General features: G+C 32.4%; 1 protein-coding gene across 1 annotated transcript; it reads left to right on the forward strand.

The window, feature by feature from the left end:
- The first annotated feature begins 5,140 nt into the window (after positions 1-5,140).
- On the forward strand, positions 5,141-16,729 carry LOC129985086 (uncharacterized). The gene is made up of 4 exons (XM_056095001.1): positions 5,141-5,743; positions 9,033-9,382; positions 15,257-15,431; positions 16,667-16,729. The coding sequence occupies exons 1-4, from the start codon at positions 5,141-5,143 to the stop codon at positions 16,727-16,729; spliced, it is 1,191 nt and encodes a 396-aa protein (XP_055950976.1).
- Positions 16,730-16,848: the final 119 nt, after the last annotated feature.

A 16,848-nucleotide genomic window follows, 5' to 3' on the forward strand; every position in this document is an offset into this window, starting at 1 on the left:
TCTCGCATGCTCTTATATTATTCTAGAAATTAAAATAACAATAATTCTCCTAAATTGGATGTGCCATCTAATTAGGAAGTCAAGTAAATTCATATGTGAAGGGGCTAATGTATTATATATGAATGCCGTACGAATAAATATTTAAATCATCATTTTATGAAGACACTTTTATCTAAAATCTGTTAAAAATTTAGAAGTATATAGTTTTTGATGTAAAAAGTAATTGGAAGGAAAAAAAATGAAAAAGAAAAGGAAAATAGTACTCACCCCGATTAAACAGTTATATACTTAGTGAAGAATCTGATAAAGTTAGGTATAATATAAGAAGTTGAATGCATACTTGGATAAGCTATTTTAGCGATAGTGAGGCACTAGGATAGAACCTGGGACCTTCTAGTTAGCAGTCCAGTAACTAAACCACAATACAAAAGCATATGCTCGTATAGCATAGTTGTTAACTGGCTTATATGCTATTCACCACACTATTTTAGTGTAGCTAAAAGCTGTCATATTATATCTATTAATTTTTTTGTCATCAATTGCAGTCGGTAATATTTCAATAGAGAAGTAGTTGTAGCCTAATAAATTATATTGTAATAGATAAACATATACTTTATTGTTAAATAAATTTATAATTATACAATTTATTTACTCCAGTGATTTATAATTAATTCATATGATTTGGCTACAGAAAAATAAATCTTCTTTGCCAACGTATAGCAAAATTGTCGAGAGAAAAAGTGCTTTATTAATTTTTGTTTAACCACTAATCAGATTTTAGTCAGATAATTCTTATGATGAAATAAATGAAATGGATTTACATACTCATTACTGAGGAAGTAATGATTGGATGAATAAAATGACGATTTTTTACGAACTATTGGTTGAATTTTGAATGGGGGGGGATAATTCTATCGTCATATTCATGTGTAATAGAAATGCTTCAAATTCCTTAATAATTCCACCGACATGGGATCGTAGATATGGTGGATGGAAACAAATTTTCTTTTTTACTTTATGGTATATGTAGTATAGAGAAAGTATTAATTTGACTCCAGATTTTGATGAATTTCTATTTTTTAGATCTTCCAGAAATAATAATAATAATAATAAAATTGACTGTATGTCCGTCGATCAATCTGTCCGTGACAAAGATAACTGAAAAATGCTTTGAGTTAAACGGATGAAATTTGGTGCACAGTCTTTATACCAAATTTGTAGATTTCTATCAAATTTTGAGCAAATTTTTTTCTGGGGAAGTCTCTCTGCCCGGATGTTAACGCGATAACTAAAAAAAATAAAGGGGGATGGATGGATAAAATTCGGTACACAGATTTAACATCTATAATGTATACACCTATCAAAGGTTTGAGCCAAACCCAAAAAGTGGTTGACCGTTTATCGGTTTGCACCTTCAGAAATGAACTCAGAAGTAACTCAAAAACAGAATGATTTAAATAAATCATATTCGGTATGTGATTTTGCGACTACAAGTTCAGTTTTGGACCAGTTTTTCTTTGAATTGGTTGGGAAAAAACGCGTCCAAAACAAAAATTTGATTTTCTGATACTATTAACTGAATATCAGGGATTAATTACCAAAAAATTCGGTAAGGATCGCACGATAGATTCGATAAAAATGCTAAATCCGCGTCAAAGGATAATATTTCGTAACTTTCGTACATGCAAGGCATTGGTACAATACTCTTATTAGAGAGTATGTGAGAAAATTTTGGGGAGACCACTCAAGCTGGTTTTTAAAAAACCATTATAAAATCTTTGCCGAAAGTTAAAGAACACACGGCAAAAATGTAATGAATCACTCACTTATCAGATTTTTGATTAATCTGCTAAGTATATGTATAATAAAATATATTTGCTATTATAATATAAAATCTAAATATTTTCTACAATATATAAAATATAAAAAATATATAAAAATTTGAAAATATATGAAATATAAATATATAAAGTGTAAATATATAAGTAAATATATTCTGATAACGTAATATAAAATGCAAATTATAATGAACGATATTTAAATCAAATGTCTGAAAATCTGTGGATTTCACGCCTTCGATATCCATTGCATTGCATGTTTAGTGAACGACTAAAAATTATCGGCAAAATGCGACATTTTATTGCCATGTTACTAGATATCCAATGTTTAAAACATTACGTTAAAACGTAAAAACGCTTAAAACGTTACTTAAATATTAACTTTTTGAAATTATCATATTCGTTAATGCCCAACTCTCCAATACCATTCTGAAGCAGTGAAGACTTTTGCCGACGAAATTCTCAATCTTTCACCGATAGGCGGAGGCAAGCGATTGCCGACAGAAGGAGGAGTAATTGCCTCTTTTGTTTCCTTGGTAACGCCACTTCTGTGCAGAGTATCGGGTACATTATTTATATATTAAAAAGCAAACAATGAAAGAAATGGTGGATATTTCAGCACATTTTTTTTATGTATATTCATTTACTTTAAAATATCGAAGCTTTGTTTTTGCCAGCAGCTCTGCTAATGCTGTAGTTTTAATTTGTCTGTAAAAAGCAAGTCTGATTCTCAAAAATATTAATAGGCACTCGAACAACAGTTATAAATCATTAAAATCTTTTTTGAGTTTAAACCAAAGATTGTGTTCTTTTTTATTTAGTTGAAATTAAACTAATTTTTCATTAAAACACCTAGTAAGCTTTTGCTATAACGATGGCTTTAAAACTTATGAATCGGAAATGCCCTGTCGTTTTCAGCAACGAAGTAAGATGCTTGTAAGAAATATTAGAAGTATGGAATTTCTTTTCGCTGCATGGATTAGACTCTTTGGTTCAGATGCAGCAGCATGCTTCAGAGCATACAAAATTTTCAAAGGGAATGTAGATGAACACTGCCTCGCCCATAAATAGAGCAAAATAGCTAAAACATTTTAGCAAGACAATTTGGAACCAAATGTATGAATGCTGACGAGGATATGATAACGCAGACTGAAAAACCGGATGGGTACATTGTTGAACTCTACAAAGTAATTTTAGCAGAGAAATTTAATTTAATTATGCTAAAGCATTGTTTTGAAACTGAAGAAAAGCTACATTGAGAAAGACATCGCAATTTTAAATCATGGGTAGATGATGGTTAGGCGCCTGAAGCAGCACTCATATCTCAAAAGTATCTCGACTGTCAACGGATGTAATGAATGCTTTGCCTGTCTATACCGTGATTCTTCCTCTAAACCGAACTTTCCATTCACAAAACCGAAACCTTGTCAAAGGTCTCTTCGGTCCCTTTTATTCAAAGGAGAAGGAAAATGAAACAAAACAAAACCGAAAATAGTGAGTAAAAATATTGATGGGAGCACAAAATATTTTCGAAAATTTTAATAGTTCTTCAAGTGCTTTAATGCCAAAAATTTCTGTGTTGTCAGAGTATAGAGATGTATTTCTCAATAGATAATTTGTAAGTAAAATGAATTATATGAAAATTCAAACTTCAGATTTCTTTGAAGTACATTCCTAGACCAAAACAAAGGGCTAACTTCCTAGCTTAGGGGTAGCGCGTCTTCCCCACTATCTGGGCGTTCCACATTCGAGTCCTGGTGCGGGCATGGTTGTTCTTTACCCTGTGTTCTATCTGTGAGGTTTGTGAAAGAGCCCCCCCCCCCTTCCCGTTAAAAGGGGCTGCGCAAGCAAGCGAGTGTGTGAGCGTCATCTTCATATGAGCAAGAAATCTGACTTCTGCCCTCGGGTGCTCAGGGACTTTTACCCTCAGAAGCTGCTGCCCAAATTCGGCTTGAAATTGCTGACTTCGTCAGCGGGCTTGTCTATGACAAGTGCCATAAGAAACATCAACAACAACCGAAGCAAAACGAAATTTTATTGTTGACATCTTTTAAATCCTTTTGAAAGTAAAACTAAAAATTAAATTTAATGATGAATCGGAGAATTTTATTTTGTGTATTACATAAATTATGAAAATTGTTCTGTAATGCACTTGAGACATCAATGCCGAACAACTCTGTTTCAATACTCATATTTAAACAACAAAATATGCTGGGTTTCAAAATTTTTTTTATATTAATCGCAATTTAAATCTTTCCATTTTAATTTAAAGACGAAATTTTACGGGATCAGACGAAAAATTAGTGAGAGATACATAGCGCAATGAACAGAACGGCTTAAGGCAATAGTACGAATGATTTACGGGACTATCAAAATTTGAATATGAAAATATTTTGCTGAAGACGCTATTAAGAGAACAAAGTTACATAAAATATTTCATTGAAAATTTTAGCGAGTATTAATATTAGCGAACCGACTGATCGCTAAAGGTAGCTGTTACTACTAACAAAGATGAATGTATGTGTGTGTTGGAGTTCTAGAGGACAGTTCTTTTGACCTATAGTTAGTTTCACAATTTGGGATATGTATGTCTTAGATGATAAAATGTGTAACTCGGAGTGATTAAAACATTTTTTTAAAGAATTTTAATTAAATAAAATTAGGCTGAATTCTGGCGTTTTTCTAAGACTACTTCTAAAAATATTATAGCACAAAAACAAATTTTAAACTATCTCAAAATAAAAAAAAAAATGTATTTGTAGAGATACTAGTTTAATTGTCACGACGATTTTTGTTGAATTTCGGCAATTTAAAAAAAATATATATATATTTTTTACCTGATTTATATCAATATATTGCATTGTGCTTTGAGATTAAAACCGTTTTCCTTGTTGCATGAATATATTTAATCACGTGATTTTCTATTGTTGAAAGCTAAGAAGAAGGATTCTATTTTAATATCTCTGTTTGAATTGTTTACAAGAAAGACAAAAATGTGAAGTTACAATATCGTGAAATTTAGAAAATAGATGAATCGTATATTTGCGTTTTCAATAGCTCTCTGGTTAATTGTTGCCTTTCTTCGAAGTTTCTTGTTTGTAAGATTTTAATGAAACAAGCGAGAACCTATTTGTTGCAATCGATACCACCGTTCTTTTCAAGGCCACAACAATAGAATAAATAGTTTTACTCATTTGCTTTCCTTTGAAGTTTGTTTTCACTGGAGCACACGCAGTTTTGAATGAAACTTCATCCATGTCAGGTACCAGGTATTTCTGCACTTAGTCAGTAATTCTACAAAAATGGAAGAAACAGACAGAGAAATTTCTAATTTTAATGAAATACCTTCATCGAATGTAAAGGACATAGCATATGAATCTTCCGACAATAATCCGGCACCTACAGAAAATTCGAAAGGCCTGCCCACAGTTAGGAAGGATGCAGATCTCAATGAAAGACAGAGAACCTTTGATGAATCGAAAACAAAATGGCTCGAAGAAGCGAAGAATTTTTCCGATTCCGAATCATGTTTCTGGTCTGAAGTCCAATACGTAAATCAATGCGAGGAGATGAATAATTGCTTAGACAATTTACTTTCGAACGGAATGACAACCGTTTATGTTTCCGTATCGAAACTTTTCAAATCATTTAGAAGTGTTTTCGCAGGCAACCAGAAGCTGAAAAACAAAGTATTTGAACTCGTATCTGAAACTCGCTCAATACAAAAACGGAACGAACATTTGGAAGAAAGAATCTCGGAGAAGGAAGAGAGAATACAAAACTTAGAACGGCTAGTGGATTCAGATATAAACAGAATACAAATGATCGAGAGAACAAAATTCGAACTGGAATCTCAGCTGGAAGACTCGCAAAGGAAATGCAAGGAAATTGAAGAAAAGTCACAGGTAATGTTCGTTTCATGATCCCGATTTTAGAACTTCTCAATTATTGTACAGCACTGAAGAGGTGGTACTCAGAACGACTAACAGTTATTATGCTTTCCCAATTTCGCGAATAATCTGAGTTGACTCTATTGTTAAATGTAAACATGTCCTCCCTTCATTTTTCTTCTCACCCCCTTTTTTTTGAAGAAATAAACGCCTCTTGATACATGCGCATGAGGGTGTTCCAATCTAAGAATACACAGTGTTTCATTCACAGTTTGAATAAATAATATTTAAATTTCCAGCCTCATGTGACAGGCTTCTTTTCAAACTAAATGTAAAAATAGTGTTTCATAACATCAAAGTTTTTATAGGTAAATACAGAATGAATTGGAATTACAGCATCACTTTCAAAACAGAGTAAAAAAAATTTCAGCAGAAACGTTCTGCCCTCGACTTTCATGAATAGATACACAATACGGTCGAAGTTTTGAATTTTTATATTAATAATTCATAATGTGATAAAAGTACAAATACTGCATTACTAGCGATCGCCCATTTACATGTATTTCAGATCTAAAAGTTGATACTAATCCACAATTCTAGTAATAAGATCGCATATCAAATTTCGCTTATCTAACTTGTTGCGCTTTTGAATTATCGCGTTTTATGCTCTGTAACAGAAAGATTGACAAATAGTTATCCTTTCTATGGATTAACACATGATGGCTATGCTTAAATTTAATCAATCAACCCTTTGATGACAAAAAAACACATCTACCATTATGGTGTTAAATTGTATGAAAAATTTTCCAATCCGATAACATTCAAGTTCATGAATTGCATCCAAAATTCGATAGAATTCTACAATTTTGATCTACACACCAGGTATCAAATTTTATTCTTCTACTGTTTGTTTTTGCGTTCACAAACAAACATAATTCCAAAAATGAGCTCATAATCAGATATGAATTTAGAAATGGAGATTCACCAGTATTCCGATGTCGAACATTTTTACCATTTCTCTTTGCGTACGCAAAAAAGTGTTTTCAGAACGTCAAACCTGGACAATGTGCATTTTGAGTACACAGGGGAATAACTGAAGTGAAATGATGATATATCTTCATAAGAATAACAGGGGCTAATTTGAAAAATAAGTCGCAACTTATATGTGAATATTTATTCAAAAAGTCATATGGAATATAGTTAAAAGATAAAAAAGAAATTTTAAAGACCATTTCTTTTATTAGTGAAAAAATTTAATCATCTTTTAAATTGCCAAAAGAAAAACCTTGATAAAAGAAAAATTGGAAGTTCAGTCAGATTATAACTTGGTATAGTTTTAAGCTTCATTTATCTTTCGTGGCTTGATTGCACCATCTGTACATCATACAATTTACAGAAAGAATACTTGTCCATTCTATACCAATTATTTAACCACATTTTATTTTTTCGGCTTTTTCAAAAAGCGATTTTCATACGAGGCATCACATAATTTACTGATGGCTTGCCAGCCTATTGTGCTAAAAAAAAGAACGACGTAGGCGAGCAATTTGAGACAATTCAAAAACGTGGTAGATGGACTACATGAAAACAATAAATTAAGAAATTCAAGCATAGACATACAATAATTCAATCATAAAACTGATTCCTTTTAGTCACGAGCTGTAAATGATGTAAAAGTATTGACAATTGCCACCAATAGTCAACCATCTAACTGATTAATACCTTCTTAGTCAAAGAGTTTGAAGAGAGATAAAAAAATAATAACTTTTTACCTGATATTTCTTTAATATATTTTTTGGGGGGTGGGGAGGGGGAAGGAGAATTTTATTTCCTTCCATGTTCTGAAATGTATAGGACCGTTATTTCGCATTCTATACCTTTTGGCCTTTCCATTACTAAGCTTTGAAGTCGGAATACTGAAATATAACAACCATCTTAAAAAAAGTATACAGGGATACAAAGTTTTAGAGTCCAATTTGCAATAAAGAATTAGACTAGAAATAAATTATGTTAATTTAAATTTAACTACTTCGGAAAGTATTTAGTATGATACGACTGTGACGATTGCAATTTAAAATGTATAGATGCCGAATAAAACTTTAAAAATCAAACTAAACTTTATATACAAATATTCATCATGGAATATATCTTTTATAAAGAATTGAACTATTTTATCTAGAAAAACTGTTAAATTATTTGTTATTTAATATTATTATTAAATATATATCTACTTTTTGAAAACCAGCAGCTTCTCTTCGTGTCTTCCATTTGCATCGAAAGGCATTTAGAACGAGCTAATAAAAGAAAATTGATTCTTGTCATTTTTAGGAATTGCAGTATGGATTAGTTGAATATAGATTTGTTTCTCTTAGTGATTGCACCATTCATAAATAATTGTAGAATCATAAATAATAAAATTCATCATATCATAAATAATAAATTAGTTGAATATATATTATATAATAGTGGAAATATAATTAGTTTCTTTTAATGATTGCACCAATCATAAATAATTGTAGTTTCCTTGTGCTCAAGTCCAAAGGCTTGTGCATTGTATGTGTGTACATTCAACACTATTTTCTTTATCATTAATTTCATTTGCAGTGCACATGTAGAATCAAGTATTAACAGGACAATTGTTTTAAATACGTAAATTATTCAAACTTTGTAGTTGTATCCTTCAATATTTTCTGGAATTACTCCAAGGACTACTGATTGGATAGTGTCTGTGAGCCCAGAATAACCACAAATATAATTATTGAATACTGCAGCAAAACTTTTTTTTTTTTAAGAAATAGATAACCAAATTTAGTATTATATTCAACCACTTGCGGTGTCAAGAATTTCACAGGTACGTGTGCCAAATAAGCCCACTGTAACTTGCAGCGAGGACATACAAAATATTCCATACCTTATAGAAATTGAAAAAAGATTCATATCTTCTAAATGAATTAATTTTCGATCTAAGATAGTGCTCCGACAAACGACCTCAATCGACTGGGCGCGAATATCATTTTTACTTCTATGGCAATTACCTGTTGACATGTGTAGCACGCTGGTTGCGATTCTATGGAAAAATCGCCAAGATATTCTGTGATAAGACTTGCCAAAGTGCGCGGCACGTCTTTTCACCGCAAGCAGTTAATATAGTTAAGTAGGATGATGTTTAGTACAGGGATAATTCTGTGTTCTTAAATCTAACCAAAAGGCTAAACATTCTAATTTCTTTCATGTACCTGGTAGAAATTTGTTGAGTAATTATCTCAGTTAACAAATTGCAGCTATATTTGTTAATGAATTGTAGGCAAAGAAGGAAGATCCACGCAAGGAGCGAGAAATTCTTTTCGAAAAGTACAGCGGCGCATTAAAAGAAATTGATATTCTGAATTTGAAACTCACCGCTTCGAGGATCGAGTCAGAGAGACTTGAAGCAGAGAGAGAACGCTCTCAGACCGCTCAGAATGAGCTTCAGGACGAGATCCGGTCGTTGCGGACTAAAGTGGAGACGCTCTCACGGCAGAGGGACGAGGCGCACATCGGGTTCCTATCGAGGAATAAAGAAGCGCAGAGACAACTGGATCTCACAGAGTCGCTGAAAAGAGAAATTCAGAGTCTGAAAGTGGAATTGGATGCTACTAGAAATAAATCCAAAATGTAAGCACTTTCTTTATTGAAGCTTAAAAAATAACAGAGGGTTTGCTTCTCTCTTTCCTTCCTTTTCATTAACAGAAGACGTCGCCTTTTATTCATTTCTCCTTCTAAGTGTCTGCATCCCAGGGATGTCCGAAAACCTACCCACATAAGGCACATGCCCACCTCGTCCCATTTTACACATTATGGCACTCTTTGAACTTCATAGATTAAGGAAGATAACAGAGAATGTATTTTGGCAGTCTTCCTTTCGATTGATTAAGTCCAAAACTTGATATTAATTTACCCATTTGATCACAAAGTGAAAAATCTAATTTTATTTATCTTAGCCGTTACAATTTGTGGGAGGAGGATTAGTTAGTTACTTTAGCTATATTAACGTTCCGTTTTAAAGCACTAGGGCAATTTTGGGACGAACCTCGTAATTTTGAACCGCAGTCAAATGACGAGGATGACGCCTGAGCTGGCACTTCCTCTCCAAATTTCCACACCACACCACCACCAACAAGATGACGTCTGGTCCCGATGGATTTAACGTGCAACAGACCCGCGTACACGACGGTTCTTCGGTGGAATAGGGTCTCCAACCTGAAGCCCTCCGATTCCGAAGCCGAGACCTTAACACCAGGTCACCGCAGCCCAGAAGGGAGGACGGAAAAGTGTCAAAATTTCAGCTGTACATAAAGGAGATTTTTTTTGCAAATAAATTTTATATCCAATAACAAGTTCGGATATAAAATTTTTTTGCAAAAAATCTCACATAGACACATTGAATGAATGTTTTACTTCATATAAAACAGTAGAAAATATCTGTTTCTTAAATTATTTGTTTTTTAATGGCCAATCGAGGATGTGTTGTGTTGCGATATTTTTCAGTTTTATTATCATATGTTTTTAGGCCCAGAAAAAAATAATTCTGTGCAAAATCACTCTAAAATTATCAGAAAAAAAAATTAAAAATAGGTTTAAGAGATGCATAATGTTTGTAAATATTACATAAAATCATACAATAGAAATGAATAGAATATGTTCTATTTGTACCGAAATTTGAAGAAATGACGTTTTGAGAAAAAGACTAACAGCGTAGGAGCTCCTACTAAATTAATCGTTAAAGGATAATTTATAAACTTTTAACTTTTCAAACCTATATAAATTATACATTTCTGTAATCAGCAAAATGCCACCATTTTGGTAGATTAAAATTGAAAAATCCAATTATGACAGTATAAATGTTCTCAATTCCCTTAAGATGATAATGTTTATAAGATGGCAAAATAACTCTTGATTGCGTTGTGCGACGGGCATGATTAAAAAATTGTGCAATTGTGCGTATGGTAAATTGTTAGATCTGGAATTATCAAATATGGCAGGTATTTCTTTGGTAGTGTGTGCTTTCTAAGAAAGAGTATATTTTCTTCAGATTTTTAATTAAAAATCAGTTAAAATTTTTCCTTTGTAATTTTGGAGCTTATTAATGCAAAAAAACCCCTTTAAATGATGTTAATTTTACTTTGTATAATATTTTATTTAATTTTAATAAATATTTGAAGATGTTTTAAAATAATTTAAATGTACCTGCTAAAACAGTGTTTTCGTTTGTTTAGTGATTGTCTTTTTACAGGCGGCATGTTGCAGAGGGATTAAATATAAATTTCTATATGCATGTTATAATTATTATGATTAGATTTTAAAAATAATATATACAAGAATCAAGGCTGAAACACACTTATGTTACGATACTTTGGATTGGAGATTCAAATTTCCTTTCATTTCGACTACCGCATTCCCAAACCCGAGAATAGATGGGTTGAGAGAGGGTATGTCCGTTTCCGGCTTGCAACCAAAGGATACACATCTGAAATGTTTTGATATTAAAATCACACACTAAGGTTTTTCCATTTAGCTTTTAGCAATATTTCATTTCACATGCACATGGAGGGTCAAACACACTTCACATTAAAAGATTTCGACCTGAATTAAATAAGCATCTACAATCTTGGTTAAAAAAATTACATGTCTAATTTTATCCGTTTAGCTCGTCCTTTTCTGAGTGACCACGGACACAAATAGGCCAATTTAAACAAACAGACAAACATAAATACAAAAATGTTTTTTTCTGATTCAGAGACGAAGGGAAGTTAATGAAAATCTAAAGATTGAATTTTTTTTATGACCCTGAAATGCTACTCTTTCTAATTCATGCACGGGGTATTAAGAAAATGTTTCTATGCCGAGATCTTTAAGAAGCATAACTGTATCTTAGCCTTTCTTTATTGCGAATATATATTACCCACCAAATAAATAAATTAAAAAAATAATTTTACCGCTTTGATTTGAGTGCTCTTCTACAACTTTTATTGACGTTTCACAAAAAGCATACTTCTTACCGCACGATCAGCAATGAGAAATCTGTTCAGAAATAAAACGAGTCACTAAAGTGAGCAAAAATGCCTTTAAAAGAGATTTAAATGCACTTTTGTAAATTTTAATAATTAATACCAGTCTCCTTCAAGTACTCTCCTAAGCACGCATCCCTTAGAATGCCCTTTCTGGTAAATGTATTTAACCTTTCCTTATTCTTTCTTCTCTATTTCTCCATGCATTCGATTTTTCAAAGTGAATGCCAATTTTGGGTATACGAGGACCCAGTGGCGGTTTTCCGCACAGGTGGTAGAGGCGACCGCCTCGTGCCTCGAGATTCATAAGGGCCTTAAAATATGTTTTGACGTACATCATAATGTTAAGCCGATGGCAAATTTAATTGTTCACTGACTTCCCTTCGATCTGATTCACATAATTTTCCCCTTTTACTTTTCTTTAAAGAAAAACTAAGTAAGAAGGAAAATGAGTGAATAAAAAGAACCAAATGAAACTTTTTTTTAGAGAAGAGGTACTAACAAAAATAGTAAAAAAAAAAAAATCTACTGAATAATTTTGAAAGATAAAGCATTCAAAGAGTGTTCAAGATATAAATATGACAAATAAACGCATTGTTAAATAAAAAATCTATATATTTAGAATAATAAGGAAACAAAGTTAACCAGTCACCCTGCTTCATCTACTAATTCAATTTAGCCGATTTCTATTTCACATGAAAGATCATGATTCCTAGATAAGTCAAGAAGGATGCTTATCTCCTCCCCCCTAATACTGCGATTTCGAAAATTATAAAAAAAAATGAAACTATAACGTAGCCCTCATCCTTAACAACCTGACCGATTATGTCAGTTTTATTCGCTAGTTCATTTCGCCACTTCACATGTACAGCTAATAAATTAGTATACTCTTTGTTTATTGTGCGGGAATGTTTTAAACTATTATTTTTACCTGTTAAGGTAAAATGCAATAGCTAAAGTTAGTCGAAGGCGGCTATTATCTTTTAAGCTATTTGCATAGAATATCGACCAGTCTTTTGTTTAACCATTGAAAGGGATTAATTCTGAGGAATAATCGTCTACATTAATCATCAATTTTTGGTGCTACAATGCAATTTTACTTTTTTTTTGTGTAAGAATCAGAGTTGTCAGCATTAAGGAGAATCTGTCTCTTTTTTTTTTCCAAAAGTGTCATCGTTACTTCCATTTCAGTAATGTTAGATCTCTTAAATTAATGCGAATAAAATCGCAACATCTTTTTAAAAATTAGTAGAAACAATCTAAACGAAATAAGTTACAAATGGTAACTAAATATTTAAGTAAAAAATTCTTTAATTGTTTTTTGTTTAGTTTTCTACAAATTGAAATCTAAGTAAAAAGCCATGTCGTATTTGTAGCACAAGTCGAGAGAAATCGCTTTCTGTTTTCAAAGAGTTAAGAACTATTTGAAGAATAGTGCGTGTCAACTGTCTTCCTTATTTATTGAAAATGGTATTATCAAAAAAATGATACACAAGTTATCCCAGTTAAAAGCAGGAAATTGATATTTTGGTATTTTGATGATTTTCAGTGTCTGTTTCCATGTTTTCGAAGTTTTACTTTCATTTTTTTCATTTCTCTTATTACCTTATTAAAAGTATAAATTTCATCTAATTCAATATGAGCTTTTGTATCTCCTTCTAAAATTTAATTTTCTTTTTTATTTGGCATTAATATTTTTATCATTTTTTTTCAATAAAATTTATTTAACTTCATTTTCTTTTTATTACAAAATATTTATAGAATGCAGAATATGCTATTCGATTTTCGTTCTATAGGGAATTGATAATGTTTATTTTAGCTCGGAAGTTCAAAAAGAATATAAAACTTTTCTTTAATAATACACTGTTTATAATAAAATTTACTATGATTCGTATAACATTTAACGATTTATGAACTCAAGTCCATCTTTACTTACTCTTATAATAAAGTATACAAGAGAAAATATGGTCATCGCAAAAATCAGAATTCAAAATTTTGACAAATTGCAACATTTCAGACTTCCCTGAGTTCGTAAAGCACAGTTAGGGAATTATGTCTGTTTATATGCATGTGAATACGATAGCTCAAAACCGCCTTGAGCTAGACAAATGAAATTTGGTATGTGCTCCTTAACAAATTTCTGGATTTCTATCAGATTTGAGCGAAAGCCATGGACTTAAATTTTATCTGTCTGCCTGTCCGAGTACCTAAGAACACGGAAACCCTAAAACGTAAATAGCTATATGAATAAAATTTAATACACAAACATACCATTGGAACTTGCTTGAAGTACTCTTTTCCTTAAAGCTGCGACAAGAGATAAAATGTTTCAGAAGACTCTACGAGATAAAAGGAAACATTTCACCTAAGATAATCGTTTTTTCATTTTCGAAATAATCACCAAGTACCCAAAATAATTTTACTATGCATAAAAGTGACAAAATAATTTGAAATTCTCGAAAAAATGCAAGTTTCAGCTGCAGATTAAAACATCATTACAGTCATGTTTACGCATTAACACTCTAGCTTTAAAGTTGGCTTTCCTTTTGGATAAGTTTCTTCTATTCCATTATAAAAATGATCGAATAAATTATTTTTATATTTTATTTTTAAATAATTTTTACTAAATCGTACTAATTTCAAAGAAGCGTGAATATTACCATACCATAAAAATATCTTCTTTTTGACTCTTTTAAACATAACACATTTGGTTGAAAACAGGACTCAAAAATGTAAATTTTATCACTATCTTTACTTCTAATAAGGATGAATATGTATATGTTGGCGCTCTGCATGTCAGATCAGTTGATTTAGAACTATCATACATGGCACAGATATACTTTGGAGGATGGGAATGTGCACCTCGGAGCGATTTTATTGAAATGTTATTTGTAATTTTAATTAATTAAAAATTAAGCTAAATTTCCGCACTTTCTTGCAATAACTTCCGAAAATATAACTGCACAAAAATAAATTTTGTATCAGTTCAAAATTTTGAATTTTTTCTGAAATTTGGCAATTTCCTAAAAAAATTTCCCTAATTTTCAACAGTGGATTACATTGCTGCTCTGAAATTCAAACCATTTACTTGTTTCATCTAACATTTGATCGCGCGATTTTCTTTAATTGTTGAAAATTAAAGAAAAAGGTTTCTGCTTAGTATCTGTATACTTTACAAAACGAATGAAAACAAAGGAAGTTACAATATCTCAAAACTTAAACGAGCAGGGTATTTACATTTGCTATGACGTAACGGGACTGTCTTCATTGGAAATGTTCATGCAAACAATAAATAAGACAATTAAAATGATATGACATTAATATCAAACAATTTGGTGGAATCATGGATATAAAGTTATATCGAAAGCATTTACTGAAATTAAATGTAATTAATATTCCCTGTGATCCAGCTGGACACCAGAGGTAACTAATTAACAATAAAAAATCAAATTTTCTTGAAAGCCCGAATTTTATTTTTCAGCTTGATGAATGATCTAAAGTCATGTGAAAATAAGCTCAGGGAAGCGACGCGCCATTGCAATTTATTAAACAAAAATTTGGCTGCTCGGCAGTTTCATTTGACTGTGCTCAAGACTCAGAAAGAGAAGTTGGAAGAAGCCGTCAAAGAGAAAAAAGACGAAGCTGAAAGTCTGAAAGTAAGATTTCTGTTCCTGTCTAAGAGCAAAGAGTAAAATAGTTAGAATGATCTTCAAAAACTTTAAATAACTAAATCCTCAAATACTATGAAGCAAAAGCGTTATCCTCTATTCCCTTTCATAGAAATGGGGGATTTTAAGTAAGGCTGTAAATGTAACTTGAATGTTTGAAAGACCTGCACACGAGCCGATCTTTTAACAGTGAAATGCTTCTGGCGTCATCAAATATATTAATTGTAAGCAGGTTTCTTTAATCGAAACGCTCCCATCGTTATTAAATAATGTGACTGCTCTTGTCACCGATAAAGCGAAATGACCCTATCGCCATTAAATGCATTCATGTCCAAAATTAAGGTCACAAACATAAATTTTGTGGAAATTGTGCAACATGACAATTTATAAAATATTTTAATCGTAGATTAAGAAACAGGGTATATCAAAAAGTGCTAAATTATGAATCAAAGCATTTATCTCAGGAAAAGTCTGTCTAATATGGAATGTGACCACCGTGCACTGATGTACAAGCCTCACAGAGTGCTCTCATACTATTTATGACACTGTCAATAAATGCTTGTGGCAACAAAGTCCAATCTTCCAAAATTTCTCGACTTTTAACTCCGGAGGATTTTGGGAGGTTGGTTAAGCTGTTAAATGGCTCCTCCTAGACCACCCATATATGTTCAAAAGGACTGGAACCCGGAGAATTCGAGAGACAATCCATATGGCTAATACCCTCTGCTTCAAGAAAATCATCAACAATCTGAGCTCTGTGTAACCGCGCATTATCTTTCATAAAAATGAAATCTGGGCCAATATTATCCCGGAGTAACCTCTCTTAGACTTCAAGGTCCTCATCTCTATAGTTATGTGCGGTGACAGTACCCTATCGAAAACGTGCAGTGTCGTACGATAGCCCAACATTATGCTTCCTCAAACAAAGATTCCTTTGCCACCAAATCTGTCGATTTCTTTCACGTATAAGGGTTGATATCGAGCTCCTGTTCTTTCCAGGTGAAGATTCGAAAAGAATCGCTTTGTGTGATAAATCTCGATTCGTCACTGAAAAGAAGACCCCCCCCCTTTTTATTGAATCCATGAGTGATGCGTTCGGCTTCCCAAAATCCGAGCTTTCCAATTGGATGTAGTCAAAGGGACACACACGACTGGACGTCGGGTGTCAAGGACCCTCTTTGATAGTCGTCTATATACTGTTTGCTCGAAAATTCTTATTCCAGACGAGCAGTAAGATCACGAGCAAGCTGATGAGCTATTGTCAGCCTATGTCACCGTGCTCTTAAATGCCAAGTAGCGATCCTGTGTAGGTGTCGTTGCTCTGTCGTGGCCTTGGTAGGCTTTCCTGATGACAGTACTATTTGTTTGGAATTGGTTCCACAACCTGGATACCACTTTCGATGTC

The sequence above is a fragment of the Argiope bruennichi genome, chromosome 9 (assembly GCF_947563725.1).
Source record: "Argiope bruennichi chromosome 9, qqArgBrue1.1, whole genome shotgun sequence".
NCBI classification, from domain to species: domain Eukaryota; kingdom Metazoa; phylum Arthropoda; class Arachnida; order Araneae; family Araneidae; genus Argiope; species Argiope bruennichi.